This window comes from Mustela lutreola, chromosome 3, assembly GCF_030435805.1.
Source record: "Mustela lutreola isolate mMusLut2 chromosome 3, mMusLut2.pri, whole genome shotgun sequence".
Lineage (NCBI taxonomy): Eukaryota > Metazoa > Chordata > Mammalia > Carnivora > Mustelidae > Mustela > Mustela lutreola.
Window position 1 is genome coordinate 20,884,605 of NC_081292.1, and position 17,886 is coordinate 20,902,490.

Consider the following 17,886-nt stretch of genomic DNA (forward strand, 5'->3'; position numbering starts at 1 on the left):
ATCGTGGCTGTGTAGCGCATCTTAAATGCAAGGCATTCTGGGACCACAGTCACAACAGATCTGTCCTCACCAGCATGGAACCTAGTGTTCCAGTTGTTACTGGGGTTGCAGAGCAAATTATCCTGCACTTAGTGGTGAAAGACAACCTTCTATGATGCTCATGGGTTACATGAATCAGGAATTCACTCAGGGCATAGAGGGGCGCCTTGTCTCTGCGTCGTGGGGTTTGGGAGTCTCAGTAGGAAGATTCCAAGACTAGCGGCTGGAAACATCTGCAGCTTGTTCACTCATTTGTCTGATGGTTGGTGGTGGCTGTCAGCTGAAACACTAGTTGGGGCCTGGGCCAGAATTTCTGCATTAGTCTCTTCGTGTGGTCTACGCTTCCTCACAGCATGTGGTTGGGTTCCAAAGCGGAGTGCCAAAGAGGAAGAGCCAGGCAGAAGCTGTCTCTTTGTGACCTTGCCTTGGAAGTCACGTAGATCACATGGATTCCACTGTGCTCCACTGGTCAGGACCATCACAGATCTTGTCGAAATTCCAAGAGAGGGAGCATCAACCCCAGATAGCAGTGTAGGAATGCCAATCAAAATGAAGGAAAGGCAGATAGATATATGTATGGTTGTGTGTATAGGGACATGTATACAATCATCTGTCACAGTAAGAGTGAGAAAAACTACTGCAGCATCAAGTAAAAAATACTGTTTGTGAGGATTTTGTAAGTCATGGCCCAAAGAACCCTCCTATTGGAAATACACTAATAAAGCCAAGAAACACCTGAGCACTACATTTCCCAAGTATGAATCGTGCATGTCACTTCTGTTATTATTGTTACCATCTATCTGTACAATGTTCTCTTCATTTTTCTATAATTGACCAACTCTTTTAAAACTCACATTTGTTTTAAAAGCAAACTAGGTATTACTACTGAAAATTTTATTTTTTACCATAATTTATTTACCATAAAACCAAAGCAGACTTAAATATAACCAAAATAAAACTGAACAGTTGTTAGATATGTTGCTTTCCGATGAAAATTAAGAGACTGAAGCAAGCCCTCTTTGTCAGAAATGTTAGCAGGTGTTTGAAAGATAGTGAATCATAGTCCTACAATACTGAGGCTCTCCCTGGGCCTTAATCTGAAAGACTGAAAGAGAAGTAAAAACAAATGATCCCTAGTGAGAAAGTCAGTGATATTTAAGGCCTAACATCCTTTAAAGAATTTTTGATATTATAATCCTATTTTGTTGACAAACAATGATCTGGAATGATAAAAATATATGTTTATATTTTTATCATTCCAGATCATTCCATATATATTCCATATATATATAGCTAAGCTTTCGTCCTACATCCGCCAAATGGCTGGGATGTATGCGAAAGACCAGCACTTGGCACAGAGCTGACACCTGTTAATTAATGAGTGGATCTGTGACCTGCCTTCTGTCACAGGCTGGGTGCCTAGCACCTCTGATTTGTTTCCTAAACCCATGCCTGAAAGATCTAGTGAGCATTAATAGGCCTTGATGAGTTGGCTTCTAGATCAGGTTTAGCTACCCTGTTATGTTATTACCACTCTTCACGTATGGGTGGAATTAACTTCTTGCTTCCCCACTGTGGCATAATACCTAGACTTTACAGGACCACCACCACCCCCAGGCCAACTTGCCTTCTTTATGGTATGTAGGTATCTAAATCCAACAACACGCATTCCAAAAATAATTACTAGCACCTGCCAGGGCCCATGTTGCACTAGACACTGGAGATCTCAGAAGGGAACAAGAAATGGACACTTTCTTGGAGTACAGAGAAAGGCCACTGGGGGGCAGCTGTCTTACCCCTAAAATGTAATTAATTGCTTACAATAGCAGTGTCTTCTTGTTGAAGTATTGGTCAGAAAACACTACTTCCTGGGCATTTTTTTTCCAGTAGAGATGATCACTTGAGAATAAGTAAAATTTTCAAGGTCTTCTCCATCTAGACTTCTGGTTTTCAGGGGTATGGAAAAAGGTCTGTAGAGGTTAGAAGGAAGACAGCCAGAAACTTCTCTCCAGGGATTCCAGCCTATAACCTTGACTACACACGCTAGGACTTCTAACAATAGTGCCTTTCTAGACATAGGGCTGGCATTAACAGACCTTTTCCTGCTTGCTTCATAGTCGGCTACGGTGAAGCTGTCGAAACCAGTGGCTCTGTGGACTCAACAGGATGTCTGCAAGTGGCTGAAGAAACATTGTCCGAATCAGTATCAGATCTACAGCGAGTCATTCAGACAGCATGACATTACTGGTAAAGTATGCAGCATCCAAAATATTTGATTCTCTCTTCCTCTCCCCATCACGGTGGCCTTTCCCACACCCTTACAGTGAAATGCATCTCCCTGCTGAAATTTTCTGGCGTGGCTTTACTTTAAAAGGGAGGATGGATTCCAGATCCATGCGAGCTATGCTGCTTAATAAACATAAGCAGTTAGAGAAGCACAGATTCCCAGTGTCCAGGACAAGTACGTGGGAATTGGCGTAAAGGGTTGGAGAACTCTGGAGATTGATGTGTGTACCAATCCTAGAGAAAAGAAGGGGAGAAAGTCTTTCGAATTAGCTAGGTTGTAGGATCAGGATTAGATGTTCTAAGTAGGAAAGATTTCAAAATGAGAAAGTTCTGGAGTGAATATGATAATGCTTACTTACTGCCCCTGGGAGGAATGCCTTCAAAACAAAAATGAGGATTCCATTCAGATGCAAGTTTGAATATTATGTGTGGAGGTCAAGAAGCACTTAGAAGCAGAAACTATGACAGTATAATGAACTGCAAAAGCCCATAGGATCATGCATCCCAGTGGGAGAAGAGGGTAGGTAAAAAGGAGTGGTTGGGACCACCATGGAAGCCCATCACAGTCAGAGGGTCTTCCCCAGACCTCGCCTGGCCTCCTGCCCTGAGGGTGTGTGGGGATACGGCAGCATTCCTCCCCCTTCGCAAGCCCTGAACGTTTGGACTAAAGAACACACTCTGTGCACCAACACCGTGTGTTAGAGGGAAAAACATGTTGAGAAGTCCTGATTCAAGTCCAGATTCTTCCGTTTCTCTAAGAGAAATCTATTCTTCCAGTGGGAAAGTGACTTGCTCTTGAGTAGCCCAGCCCTGTGGGTCTAGCCGCCTTCTCAGCTGAGTGGTTTTCAAAGTGTGTTCCTTGGCACCCTTGGGTACACTAAAGACTGCCAAAGGGACAAGAGAGGGTATGTGCTTTGGGTTGATATGGGTGTGTCAACTAAAGGAGATCCCTTTATGTCTGTTCGACATATTCAAATTGTGCAAGAAAGCTTCATTTGGAAAAGCAGGTTTTAATATAAAAGAACGGTGAGCAAGGTTACCCTAGATTCCTGCTGATCAAATTGGTAATGTTTTAAAATGTAAGGAACACACTCAAGTATAGCTCAAGATGAGTTAACAGAGAGTGAAATCCTCCTAACTTAAGGATTAAAATTGTTCTTAATGCATTTTTGCTTCCCCTATTGCCGACTGGAATAATGGCTTTTTAGATGAAATTCCTAAAATTGTGAAGGTAGTGTCGGAACGTTGTTTACATTCTGAGTGTCTAATTTTTTTTTCTTAGTCTCTCCCTTAAGAATATAAGAAAATCCCATCCAGGGTCAGTTATTCCAGCCCTAAAAGCAATCAATCAGTTAGTCACCATTTGGCTGATTATGGTCGTTTTCATCCGATAATGTGTGCTTAACGTTTCTTAATACCTGTGTGATAGAATAATGGCAAAGGCTTTTCGTGATCTTATTTGAAAGTAGTATTATCTTTTATTATGAGCGGGAATTGCGAGATGCCCTTGAGGGAAGGGTAGGCATTTATAGTGGTTTGTAGAGGAGGAGCGTTCCCTCCCTTAGAAATAGAAATCTCATACTTCGTGGCTTGGAGTCCATGGTATACCACTTCCCAAGGCTTTGGGCTACGTGACATGAAGAAGGAGGATGTGGGCTGAGATACAGGTTTCGAACAGCTGTCCTATGGCTTTGGTGGCCCATTGGGTCGCCAGGCAACACCACAGATACAGTCAATCTGAACTTCTTGGAATCTTGGGCATGCTGCTTAAGCTAGATGAGCTACTCAGCCTCACTCCCCATTTCCAAAACAAAGATAATTACCTGTCTCTGGGAGTTGTGAAGATTAAAATGAAGTAACATTAAGTGACCCACTAAGTTGGCCATTGATTGGCACCGTCTACCTGCGAACATTTTGCTATTCTTGTCAAGACTCATCTGGAGGCGTCTAAAAACATACTATTCATTCTAAGGGCAGCCTGCTTTCAGGCAAGAAGAGAAAGCAGAAAAGCATTGGGGGCTTAGGGAGCAGAGAGAAGGAATTCACACGAACATCCAGCCTACACCTTTTTGACCTTTCACTATCTGAGGCTTCAGAAAACCACTCTCTTCCCCTGCTCTCTGCCCCCACTGCCTCTCCAAGAATGAAAGTGAAATACTCAGGTGGTCACAAGTGCCAAATGGCCAGAAAATAGGACTGGAGTCAACCAGCAGTTCCCAGCCCCAGGGCACTGGAAGCTGGCAGGGGTCTCTGCACCCTTTGGAGGCTAGTCTGTGAAAAACAGAGCAAAGAGGTTTGTGAAAAATTAAGACATGCGGTGACAGGCCAACTTCACCAGGCCTGGTAAATAGTGGATGCTGAGAGTGGTGACAAGTGCCAGGTCGAAGCCTGGAGCTGCAGCTTTGCCGTGCAATTTCGTGAAGGTTCCTGGTGCCCTTCAGCTTTCTTTTTCTGCAGAAGGGAGATGGTACCTGCCTTCTAGCCTCGCTGTGAAAGTAGTCCATGGTCCTAGGAAACTGGCGTTGAACGTCGGCTGCTGCTGATCTCCTAAGTGGACCAGTTTCCAATCTCTGTGAAAACGAATACCACATATAAACAACAAATATAAACAGTTGACTTCATCTATCTTTGTTATCCTGAGAGCTGGAAACTGAGAACCTAGGTGGGGTGGAATGGGTTGGTGCTGGGGTGTGTAGGCTGGGCTGGTCAGTATCCCGTGCTTATCTGCAAGCTTGCAAAGAAGACATTCAGTGTCTCTTCCTTATGCTTAAATTCTCTTGAGTGTTGCTGTTCATTTCTTTTTCTCAAAGCAAGATCTCCAGTATCGTGCTTATCAAGCAAGCGTGTTTGTTACAGTGTAATCTATAAGCAGTCCCTTAACTTAGAGGCAGGTGACAGAGCCATGGCAAATAAAAAGGACATATTAAATGGAAAGAAGAAGGGAAAAGGGGCTTTCACAGACCTGAGTCAGATCCTCCCTGCCTGTCCTCCACCCCCAACCTTTGACAAGTAATAGCTGTACAACATCGCACGAGCTGGTTTTTCATCAGTGAAATGAGAATAATTATTTTAAAGGGTGTTGGGAGAATTAAATGGAAGGATGCTCATGAAGAGCCTAGCTTAGTGCCTTATACATAGTAGACATTTATCCATTTAGCAGGTATTTATAGAGCATCTACCTGGTACTGGGTTTGGGGAATACAGCAATAAATAAGACGGTCAGCGATCTGTGCAGGGAAAAAATTGTTCTTCCGTGAAAAGTTATGCATCGTCAGTAGCAGAGCATTTGGGGTTATCTAATTCGACAGTGCTGTTTTTACAACTTGGTAAGTTGTAGCTAACTGATAGCAATACAAAATAATCCTCGTTGTAGATATATAAATTCTGTCCCATGGAGATTCAGCTGGCTTTCCTAGCCACTGTGGAAAAGGTGAGTTCTGCCTGCCATTTATGCATTCATTTTACCCTCCATGATTGATGAGTGTGTGCTGTTAGGATTCTCCTTCATGGTATCTTTCTCCTGGTTTTAAGAGTTACTGGTTTCTTCACTAAGGAGTTAAAAAAAAATCTTAAATGTGTTCATTTTTGTATTTGATGAGAGTCCAGATTTAAATCTTTTTTTGAAAATTCCCCTGTTTTAACTTCAGTAGTGTTGTTTTTTTGTAATGATTTTGTCCACAAGTCCTCTATATTAATATTTTTTATGCCTTCTTTGGAGGACATTAAATTCTACACAAACATTCCCCCCATGTTCTCTGAAGTCTAAGAAACATTAAGATATGTTTCAGTATGTGAGCATTCAAAACCTCTTGCAAGTTTCCTGGTGGAATTTGAGAATTTCCTCCTGTCCAGACGGCACCTGCTATCTTGTGGCAGTTGTGTTTAATCAGAAGAAAAGCTACTAGTGTTACCTCCCTGCAGAAGAGCTCTTAAAAGGCATAAGATGGTTAGAACACCTGAGAGGCATTAGGATAGATAGATTTAAATCATCAGATTAGGCTTGAAGGAAAGAAATTTGTCTGTTTTCCTATGCTTGCAAGATTCTCTCTCCAGCTTTCTGAGGCCGGCTCGGAATGTTGATGAGGAAGCTCTGCTGGGGCCAGGTGTAAGCTCACAGGCAACTTTCAGATTCTCTTTTATGCACAGTTAAGAATATTTTCAGGTTGGAGGCGATTTCAGCCCCTGGCTGTGCCTTGTGTTGTTCCCGTGGCTGCTAAAGTGAGTTTACCTCCTTCAGCATCAAGTTCTCCATCTGGAAAGGGTTCTTACCCCTGCCAACTTGAAAGACATATTTTTATGGGTGAAGCACTCAGAGTTCCCCAGAATATAAAATATCTTTAAAAGCCATTTTGAATGTGGAAAAGGTTTCCACGTAGTCTGCTTTGTGGCACAGTGATGGACATGCTTTAGATGTCCAGGGTTCTGCAGGAATAGTCATCCTATGAAGTTCCCCTGCAAATGGTCAGTATTGATCTGTACTATTTCCCAGTGGCCTCCTGAGAAATAAATGAATATATTTCTGGTTCATTTTGTGCTTCAATCACCCTCTCACCCCGCCCCACTGCCTCTTTCCCCTTTTCAGAATATTCTGCTGAGATGTAGCACCCTGAAATTGGGCAGCTCTGCTTATGCTATTGAATACAAGGGACACCTCTCTCTTTTAGACCTTTGGATTGTGGATCTGTGTGTTTACTAACATTATTCCCTTCCAAGATATGTTTCTGGTTTCTCTGAGCTTTCCACACCTTTACCCTTCTGCTATTGTCTTCCTTGTCTTTATTATGTTACCCATAGAAAGCAGTGGGGTATGTAGTTATCAGAATTAGTGAAATGATTGGTTACTTTATGTGATCTACCTGTGAGCATCCTACTTATTAGAATCCAGTGTAGCCAGATGAAGCATGGGCATATGTAACTATCTCAGCACCGCAGCTGTGCATTTTCTTGCCATTGTTGGTTTCCCTCCGGATATTGTGTTTTCTCTGTCTCTGTGTTTTGTTACATTTCTCATCTGTATGAACTGCTCTACATTTTTTATTAAACCTCAAACAGCCTAGATCTGCATAGCAAAGTTTCTGACATCATCAGGGCCTGTTTCCTGTAATTTCCTAACAATAGCATTGATTGTTTTTAACCCCTTTTGATGGAAAGCTTACTAACATCACCTTGACACTCCTCAGCTTTCTTTTTTTTTTAAGATTATATTTATTTGACAGAGAGAGATCTCAAGTAGGCAGAGAGGCAGGTAGAGAGAGAGGAAGGGAAGCAGGCCCTCCGCCGAGCAGAGAGCCCAGATGTGGGACTCAATTCCAGGACCCTGAGAACATGACCTGAGCTGAAGGCAACGGCTTAACCCACTGAGCCACCCCGGCGCCCCATCCTCAGCTTTAAACTGGGGGTGCTGAATTGGACAGTCTTGATGATTCAGGATAATAGATTTTTAAATACTGAAAAGGGCTTTACAGGTCATCCCGGATTTTATGAGGTCAATTAAAAAGAATACCCCTTTGAATGAAAAAGTATAAATGGAGGCCAGAATATCAGCTTTATTTCTGATAAACCTTTTCGGAGAACATCATTTAGGTCTGCAGACAAATTGTTTGCTACCCAAAGTGAGCCCTGTTGTAGGACTTGTCACCTCGATAGGTGAAAACTTTAATGATTAGAAAGCTCTGCTGAGGTTTAACTGAAAACCCACTTGTAGGTCCCATTTAGGTTCCCATGTTAGAAACCTTTGCTGAGAAAAGCCCCCAGGAAAGATTATTGCTGCCAGGCCCAGTGGAGCCATGGCACAGCCCCCCACCCCGCATCCTTTCCTTTATCCCAACAGGCTGTTGTTAGGAGACCTCCAGATACCTGCTCCCAAGTTCCTTCCATCTTTAAAAGATGTCCTCCTTTGGCTACACTGAGAAAGTATAGACCATCTGATGGGATTTCCCTGAATATTTTTCCCCTCCACCCCATCTTATCTGCTGCTTCCTCTCCTTCTAGAAGGCATGCCCTAGTTCTCTTTTACAGATTACCTTTTCTAATTCTGCTTGCATCAGTCACCCCATTTAGCTGGGTACTTGCTCCCTGTTACAGTCCTCCTGTCCTCTTCAGTCTGGCTCTACCAGCTCCCTCCTTGCTCCCCAAAGAGTTCCATTCTAGCCCCTTGGCGAGCCCCTTTCTGTGTATTTGTTAAATCACAGTTACTTCATATATTTGAAAAAAAATTTACATAGCTGCTACCACATGCCAAACAGAATACTCTGCCCCCAAAACTTCAGGATACACATCCTTTTCAGGTTCCTGAAAATTATCCACTGCAATGTACTGCACATAAGGGTATAAATAAATCTCAACAAATTTCAAAGCACTGAAGTTTTCCAGGGCATATTCTCTGACCACACAGCATTAAATTAGGAATCTTTTACAAGATAGCCAGAAAATCCCAAATATTTAGAAACTTCACACACAACCAAGAACCGCATGAGTGAAGAAAAAAAGCCACAGCAGAAATGAGAAAATATTTTGAACGGAATAATAATAGAAACATGAATATTCCAAACACTGGTGTTGTGCAGCTACAGTACAACTTAGAGGAAAATTGCTTCACTAAATGCCTTTATTAAAAGAAGACTTGAAATCAGTAAATTAAATGTTTACCTTAAGACATTAGAAAAGAGCACATAATCCAAAAGAGCGAGCTGAAATTGGTGAGACGAACATACAAGCAGTAAAGAAAACTAACAAAGGAGAAATTGATTCTTTGAAGAGATAACAAAATTGGTAAACATCTACCTAGACTGAAGGAAGAAAGCAGACAATGTCAGGAAAGAAAGTAGGGGGCATCATTAAATTTTCTATATACATTTAAAAGTAATAAGAGTATGAACACGTTTATGCCAATACACTTAGATGAAATGGACAAATTCCTTAAAAACCATAACTTAGTACTAACTAAAAGCTAGAAAATCTAAATAGCCACATAGCTCTTAATAAATTTTGAGTTAGAACTACACACACACACACACACACACACACACACACACACAACCTAAGCCCGGAAGGCTTTTCTAACGAATTCAAATAATCATTAACCAAACCTATGCAGATTCTTTCAGGAAAGAGAGGGAAAGGGGAGCACTTCTAAACTCCTAAGGTCAGAATAACTGTAACACTAAAACTTAACAAAGGTACTACAAGAGTGGTATGGCGTAGACCAATATCCTCCATCAGCCTAAATCTAAAAACCTTGACAAAATACAAACAAGTTAATTTCTAGCAATTGATAAAAATGAAACTCTGTCGTGATCATGTGCACATAGGAATTCAAGGTTAAGTTTTTGAAAATTCAGCTTGATTCACTACGTTAATAGAATAAATGCAGAAAGTCATCTGATCATTTCACCAGATGCGGAAGGCTTCGCACTTTAGCTCTGATAGGTGAAGAGAATGGATGTCATCACCACAATCTTTACAGGAAGAATAAGCTGGACAAAAACATGATTTTGCCGGGTCCCATCAAAAACCTGATTTCCCAAGACAGATCATCATCCTGAAACCTAGACGAATAGATTTATTTATAGATCTATTTGTATTCTTCTATTTATAGAAATATAGATTTATTTATAGATCTATTCTAGAAGAATAGATTTCCAATAATAATGGACAGAAGATTTGGGCAATTTACAAGGAAGATAAAAGAATGGACAATAAATACTATAAAATATGAAAATATACTAAGTAACATTATCACCAGGAAAATGCAAATAAAACCACAGTGAGATACCACTTTGTACTCCGTAAAATGGCTAAAATTCAAATGACCGGCAGTCCTAAGGCTTGCCAAATGTGTGTAGCAGCTAGATCTCTCATAGACTGTTATCAGGTATAATGTGGTACCACCCGATTCAAAAACTATAAAGTTTTTACGTGGTTAATCACACAATTATTAAATGATCCTGCAGTTCTACTCTGGGGTATTTACACAAGAGAATTGGAAACATAGATTCATAAAAATTTCAGTCCAGTAATATCCAAAGGAGTGTTACTCAGAGTAAGACAAAAATTCTAAACAACTCTTAGGTCCCTCCAGAGTAGCGTGGATAAACAAAGAAGGCTGTATTCACATCAACACTACTTGACAGTAGAAAGGAACCTACTAGTGATGCGTGCCACAGGAAAGGACCTCACACTGTGCGGAGTGGAAGAAGGCAGGAAACAGAGTACTTACAGTGCGACTCCGTTGTGTGAGGTTCTCAAACAAAATTGGCAGCGATGGCCATCGGGTTCCTTGGGTTGAGATGTGGAGCAGAGATGGTGCAGAGGACCAAAGGAACTTTCTGTGGTCATGAAAATGCTTTATATCTCTGTCAGTAGTTCTCTATGTGGTGCCTCAAATATGTGAAATATGTTGTATGTAAATCATATTTCAGAGTTGGTTTTGGGAGACTTGTGTGCTTTCCAAATTTTCTAAAATGGCAAAGTGTTTTTTAAAAGGAAAAAATGAAAATGTCATCCTGTGTCTTTCCATACGGGCTGTAGGATCACTTATATTAGAGACGATGAAGAGGGGCCCCTGGGTAGCACGGTCGGTTGAGTGGCCAACGATGGGTTTGGGCTCAGGTCATGATCTCAGGGTCCTGAGATGGAGCCTCGAGTTGGGCTCTGTGTTCAGTGTGGCGTCTGCTTGAGATTCTCCCTCTTGCCCACCCTGTGTGCACACATGCTCTCTCTCTCTCTCAAATCTTTAAAAAAATGAAGTTAGACGGGAGATAGGTTTTATATTCATCTACGTTATAAGAATATAGATATAAATATATAACACAATCTAATACAGCGTAACAAATATATATATAAGGAAATGTATATGTTCTATATAAAGAAATTGAGTGTGAAAATCCACTTTATGCATTTTTCCCTGAAAGAATAATCTGAAGATAGCAGAACATTCTTACAAAGAGAGATAGGGTTTCACCAGCTGGTGGAAGATGACACCAAGCAAGAGGACAGCTCCGTTGTCTGTGATTCTTCTTGTCTGAGCTACACTTGTGCACCAGGGCTTTGGGGGTTTCACAGATGAATTAAATTTCAGGAGATATTTTTGCAGTAGCATCTAGTTTCCACCTTAGTATTTTACTCATTCATTCTTTTAAATTAAAAATATTACCCCCACCACATTTTTAAAAAGACTTATTTGTTTGTTTGTTTGTTTGTTTGACAGAGAGAAATCACAAGCAAGCAGAGAGGCAGGCAGAGGTGGGGGGTGGGGGGAGCAGGCTCCCTGCCAAGCAGAGAGCCCGCTGTGGGGCTCTATCCCAGGACCCTGAGATCATGACCCAAGCCAAAGGCAGAGGCTTAACCCACTGAGTCACCCAGGTGCCCCTCCCGCACCATATTTTATAAACCAAACGAATCTTAACACACAAAATCTCATTTAGAAATACTATAAATTGGGTGCCTGGGTGGCTCAATGGGTTAAGCCTCTGCCTTTGGCTTGGGTCATGATCTCAGGGTCCTGGGATCGAGCCCCTCATCGGACTCTTTGCTCAGCAGGGAGCCTGCTTCCCCCTCGCTCTCTGCCTGCCTCTCTGCCTACTTGTGATCCTTCTCTCTGTCAAATAAATAAGTAAAATCTTAAAAAGAAAAGCAATACGATATATTTCACTTTAAGAAAAATATTTCTCCCATTTTCATCACAGAACGGTGCCACTTTGCAGGCTTGTGTATGGAAACTACTGCTCTTAAGGGGACTTTGATATTCTAGATACAGCATTTATTTAATATTCTACTTGAAAAGATAAGAATGGGGTTTGTCACCAAGTGAACTATTTGTTTCATCCCTCAAAGAACTGGGAGGATTTTCTTTTTTAACCAGTGGCATCGACTTAATTAAGACGACTCCTGCAAGGGCGAGAATTTTTACTTGCTACGAGATTCAGTTGTTCTTTGGTGATCTCCCCTGCCCCTCTGTGGTTTGGGAAATGAGACTTGGAAGGTTTGCCCAGGTTATCACAGCCAGGGAGTGCGGGGCTGGGGTCGGGAGCAAGCTTCCTGCACCCTTATCCAGCCGTCCCCTTGCGTGCCAGATAGCCTGCTCCTTCGCCCGGCCGGCACCCTCTAACAGTCCCAAACCAAAGGCTTCTGAGACCTGCAAAATGCCAGTGCCCGCCAGGGGTTCTTAATGAAGTTGAAACTTACGGGACCGTCCTGCTTTAGGAAACCCCTGACCCCTTACCTGTGTGTCTTGGAGGCTTTCTGTGTGCCTGAGACTTCTCCTGCAAGCTGGGACCGAGGGGAAGCCCAGGTAGGAGTGTAGTGGTGAGGCAGGGTGAGTGTGGTGGCTGAGCCCTTCACAGCAGCAGGACCTACCGCACAGGCTGGTGGCAGGCGAGAGGAGTTCCACCTAGAAAACGCTTCTGACAGTGCCTGACATGTGGTGAGGGCTCCGGTAACTGCTACCTCTCGCTGTCAGATTACTAGGGGAGAACAGGAGACTGTTCTTACGGAAAGTCCAGCCGGTGGCCTCACAGATGGGAGGCGGGGGGCAGAAATGAGCAGGGTACACCCTGTTGGTTTTTTTTTAAAGCTCACCCTTTTAGCTTATTTCCTACTCCAAATTCCAGGAGCTCAATGAAGTTTTTATAGCCACAGACTCAGTGTCATTCTCTCTTTCAATCAGGTTTTCCTTCCTGTCTCCCTCTTACTCGCACCTTTCTAGTGCCCTCTGAGACAGTCACGTTTTACTCAATATGACCAAAAGTTCAGTTTCCTTTGTCACTCACTCTGAGCGCGGAGCTTTTTGCTCTGCCAGAGAAGTGAAGTTGATGAAACACGATCTGTTTGGAGAAGTCTGTTTGCTTTTTAGATTCTGTGTCCATTTCATTCCTTTTTTTTTTTTTTTTAATTGATGACTCTATTTTGTTTTGTTTTGATTTTGTTTTATGTTGTTGGGGAAGTACTGAGGTCAGGTTGCAAAATGGGAGATCCCCTTCCCTTGATTTTGCCCCCAGTCCCTGTTTGAACATTATTACCCTGCGTACTCATCCTGTCAAGTCAAATTTCCCATCCTCAAGACCCCCGGGGTGCATGGGCAGAACCTCTGTCATGACACTCCATGGGGGGACTGGGAAATACGCCCTTTGGAGGCGATCCACTATGTGGAGCAGTGGCGCTCATCCTTCATATGGCATCACCGACGGTGACTGTGGCACCATATTTCTTGTTAGAGGAAATGGAAGTCTACACATATGGGATTGGTTATGTTCAAGATGCTGTGGTACTGTTTTGATGAAATTCAATTGTCTTTGAGGTCTTGGCTAATATCATTCTAGGCCATTGTGTTTGGGCTCTCATGTTCCTCCTTCAGAGTCTCATTAAATATATTTCTCAATTTCCGTACCAACTTTGGAATAATGTGAGTGTTGAGTGTTTAATCGCTCTTGGCAGGCTTCCTGTCTTGGATAGTTATGAAAGATTAGAGAAAGCCTAGACTGTAGAGACCCATGATGGAGTCCCCGCCACTTCTTAGTCACTGTGTGTGGCCTTGGCAAAGTCTGTTTCACCTCCCTGAGGATCAGGTTCCCTTTCTCAAAAATATTATAAAGTGTACCTTACAAAGTTGCTACTAATTGTTATTACTGGTCTGTGATTGTATGGACTTCATACATAGGTTTATAAGAAGCAAAGGAGAGTATAGAAATCACTTTTCAAATAGGAAAGCATTATGTAAATGTGTGTACATATATATGCATATATACATGTGTGTAGTTTTGTTTTATTATTTAATAATATAAATATGCACCCCTTGGATTGCTTCTAAAGGGCATGATTCCCAATCCCCCCATGGAATGTCATGACAGAGGTTTTGCCCATGCACCCTGGGGCTCTTAAGGGTGGGAAAAATTAAATAGAATAAATATTTATGTTTACAAATATATGTATATGCATGTATATAGTTTTGTTTCATTGTTAAATAAATATAAATAAAAATATATGGTTGAAGAAAACTCTTATTTTAAAAAATATTTGAGTGTTTGCATGTAAAGCACTTAAGTAAGTACTTTGCGTACATTATTTAATTTATTGTCACAGTAACCCATGTAGTATTTCAATTTACAAATGAGAAAAATGACTCTCAGAAAACTTCAGTCTTGGGGCTCCTGGGTGGCTCAGTCGTTAAGTGTTTGCCTTCGGCTCAGGTCATGATCCCAGGGTCCTGGGATGGAGTGTGGCCTCAGACTCCCTGATCAGCAGGAAGCCGCCTCCTCCCTCTCCTACCCTGCTGCTAGTGTTACCTCTCTCCCTGTCTCTCTCTCTCTGTGTCAAATAAAATCTTAAAAAAAAAAAAAAAAGAAAGAAAAGTAAGAAAAAGAAAACTTTAAGTCTCTTGTCTATGCCATAAAAACCTAAAAATAGCAAAGTCAAGGTTTTCCTCCAGGGCCATCTGAATCCAAAGCTCATGTTCTGACCTCTGTGCTATGAAAGATCGCATCTTATAAGTACAAGTGAGTGATGACAGAAAAGAAACATGGGGGTAAGCACCAAAGAAGTCTTCAGAAGGAGCTCCTATCCAGGAGCCTGGTCCATGGGGAAGTCTGCTTGGAAAAGGCTGGATTTGTCCTGTGTACAATTTTAAAAGAGAAAGTCCCTGAAATCCCAAGTTGTATTTGTGTATTTTGCTTGACCCGAGAGAACAAGAAAATGTAACCACTTTTAACCCATAGACCTCGCCACCCCCTATTGCTTGCAACGCTGCATCTTCCCACACTGGGGCTCCTCCATTCCTGAGCCTGAAAGCCTTTGGGGTTTCTTAAGCTGAGCAGGGATGAGTGATGGGAGTAGAGACAGATCAGTAGAGTAGTCTGAGGGCTACATGAGTGTCAGGCTAAGGAAACTAAATTTTCCTCCCTTGGAGGTCATTCACCACCCATCAGTGATAACAGCATCACCAATGGTGAGTGGACTGACAGGCTCAGAACACTCTTGGAAAAAAATAGAATGTGCGGATGAGAGAGATCATCAATGTATAAGTTGTTGGCCCAAGTGGATCCTGGGTCCGGATCTGCTGGATTATTGCTTTTACAGATCTCTGGCTTTTCCATTTTCCCAGTCTCCTACGGTGGTGCTACATATGCGTAGCTCTGTTTCCGCAAAGCCACCGTTCTCTCCCTGTTCATGATTCTGAGGAGTTACCAATGGTGGCAAATTTTCTTAGCATTCCTCCCTGCAGTATTACCTCTATTTTTACCCCCTTCTTATTGGTCTCCCTTATATCTCTGAGGAAGAGAGATTCTCTCTCCCAAGGCCAGTCCCCTAACCTGTGCTGCTTCTCCCCACCTGCATGACCCTCCCTACTCCCACATCAGAATTCTCTTTGTCTCACTTTTCCTTCTGAGTCTTCAGACTTTCCACCTCTACTGTGGCATTCCAGTTTGAAGCCCCGGTGCATCCAGTCTACGTGCCCTCCTCGCTACTCTTAGGCATTCCTGCTCTAGGTTTCCCTAGTCTCAACATGAATGGTCTCCTGTGATCCTACACCATGGCTCTCTGGGAAAGCATCTGTTCTTTTGTCTCTTTAAATCAGACTTGACAAGGTCTCTTCCTGTTTAAACTAAATGCCTACTGGGTAAAGTCCACATTTTTTTTTTTTTTAAAGATTTTACTTATCCATCTGACACAGAGAGAGATCACAAGTAGGCAGAGAGGCAGGCAGAGAGAGAGAGGGAAGCAGGTTCCCCACCGAGCAAAGAGGACGAAGCGGGGCTCGATCCCAGGACCCCAAGACCACGACCTGAGCCGAAGGCAGAGGCCCAACCCACTGTGCCACCCAGGTGCCCCTAAAGTCCACATTCTTAAGCTCCGTGTATAAGGTTCTTGATAAACACCCCTCAGGTTCGTTTGCAGCCATTCCTTGTATCCGTCCTATCCCGAAACTGCAGCAGACAGACCACTCTCATTCCTGCCCCACTGTTCACCTAGTGAACTTGAACGTCTCCAATGATTTCTCTCTTCCCTAACCTCCCTGGGCCTTTCTAAGCAAAATTAATTTTTTCATTCTGTATTTCCTTGGCATTTTTTTTTTTTTTTGCAGTGAATGAATAACCACTGTCTTGTTAGAACACTGATCACGTTACATTAACATTATTTGGTTACATGTCTATCTTCCTTCCACCAGCCCAGAAACTCCGATAGGGTAGAAATAACATCTGGTCTCTCTTACTGTCTCTAGCTGTGTGAACCCAGTGCCTGGCATAAAATAGGCATTTAGTAGGTGTTGATTGGATTAAACAGAGTTTGTTCTTTCTTTGATAGGCTTAATACTGAACTTAAAGCCCTTCATCTACGTTGAAGATGGGACCAGGGAGGGAGACAAACCGTAAGAGACACTTAATTTCAGGAAACAAACTGAGGGTTGGTGGGGGGTGGGGAGTAGGGATAGGGTGGCTGGGTGATGGACACTGGGGACGGTATGTGCTGTGGTGAGTGCTGTGAATTGTGTAAGACTGATGATTCATAGACCTGTACCCCTGAAGAAATTAATATATGTTAATAAAAAATAATAAATAAGAATTAAAAAAAAATACTTGATTTGTCCTTCAGTTTCCCAATCAGCCCCCTTTCCAAAGCTCATTTTATACTTTTCTACCTGCAGCTTCTTATAATTTCCTTCCATTAATGTTCAAGTGTCCTTCTCTCTCATTCTTGGAGAAGCCCCCTTTGGTTCTTTTGTTTTGTTTTGTTTTTGCTTTTTGTTTTGTTTTGTTTTTAAGAACTCCTATGTTGGATCTCTACTAAGCTCCAAAATGCCGTCTTTAAGTACACATGTGAATGACAGAACTCTTCAAATTTTGTGGGATCCCAAGTCCCCTGTTCCCTTCAGGCAGGTCTTCCGATGGATATTATGGCAGGAGATGTCTGGATTTCTGCTCAGTGCCAAGAGTGATTGTCACAGCATTGTGGAAGCTTGCTGGGTCTGCTGAAACTCAAGAGACAGGTGTTATTTTGGAGGATGGGAAGACTATCCTTTATCTGAGAAGCTTCTGTTTAGGGCAGCAGGGCAGGAGCCTGGAATCTGTCATACCGTGCGTACATTTAGTGCTAATTTGCCAGCGTTTCACGAGTATCAGAGCAAAATACACGTGCAGCATTTTTGTTTCAGACATCCACATTGTTTGGATTTGGATGCAACGGTGCTAGGTTTCTATTCTCATCTCTTCCTGGCAAATTAGCTAACCCCACACTGCCTTAATGACACTGACACCATCTCGGAGATTACGGCGTACACAGGAGAAGTGAGAAGAGTGAGTGGTGAAGTAGGGTGACATTGAACCCGATAAGATTGCCAGTGTCGAACAATTTCAGCAACAAAATGGCAGTTTCATTAGGTTTAACCTAATAGTGGAATAATGTACCTTGTTTAAGAGGAAGTAGGTAATAGGTAGAATAATGTTTTTGAGCGTTTCTGAATGTACCAGGCACAGCAGTAAGTACTTTTTATGCATAACTCATTTAATCCTCAAGACAACTCTAAGATGTATTATCCTTCTGCTTAGGTGAGAGGAAGCTGAGACCCAG

General features: G+C 42.4%; 1 protein-coding gene across 1 annotated transcript in view; it reads left to right on the forward strand.

Moving 5' to 3' along the window:
* Window positions 1-17,886, forward strand: part of SAMD12 (sterile alpha motif domain containing 12) — a 316,947-nt gene that overhangs the window by 161,924 nt on the left and 137,137 nt on the right. Inside the window, exon 3 of the mRNA XM_059168832.1 lies at window positions 2,157-2,286. Coding sequence (XP_059024815.1) covers window positions 2,157-2,286 — 130 coding nt within the window. The remainder of the gene's footprint in view (window positions 1-2,156; window positions 2,287-17,886) is intronic.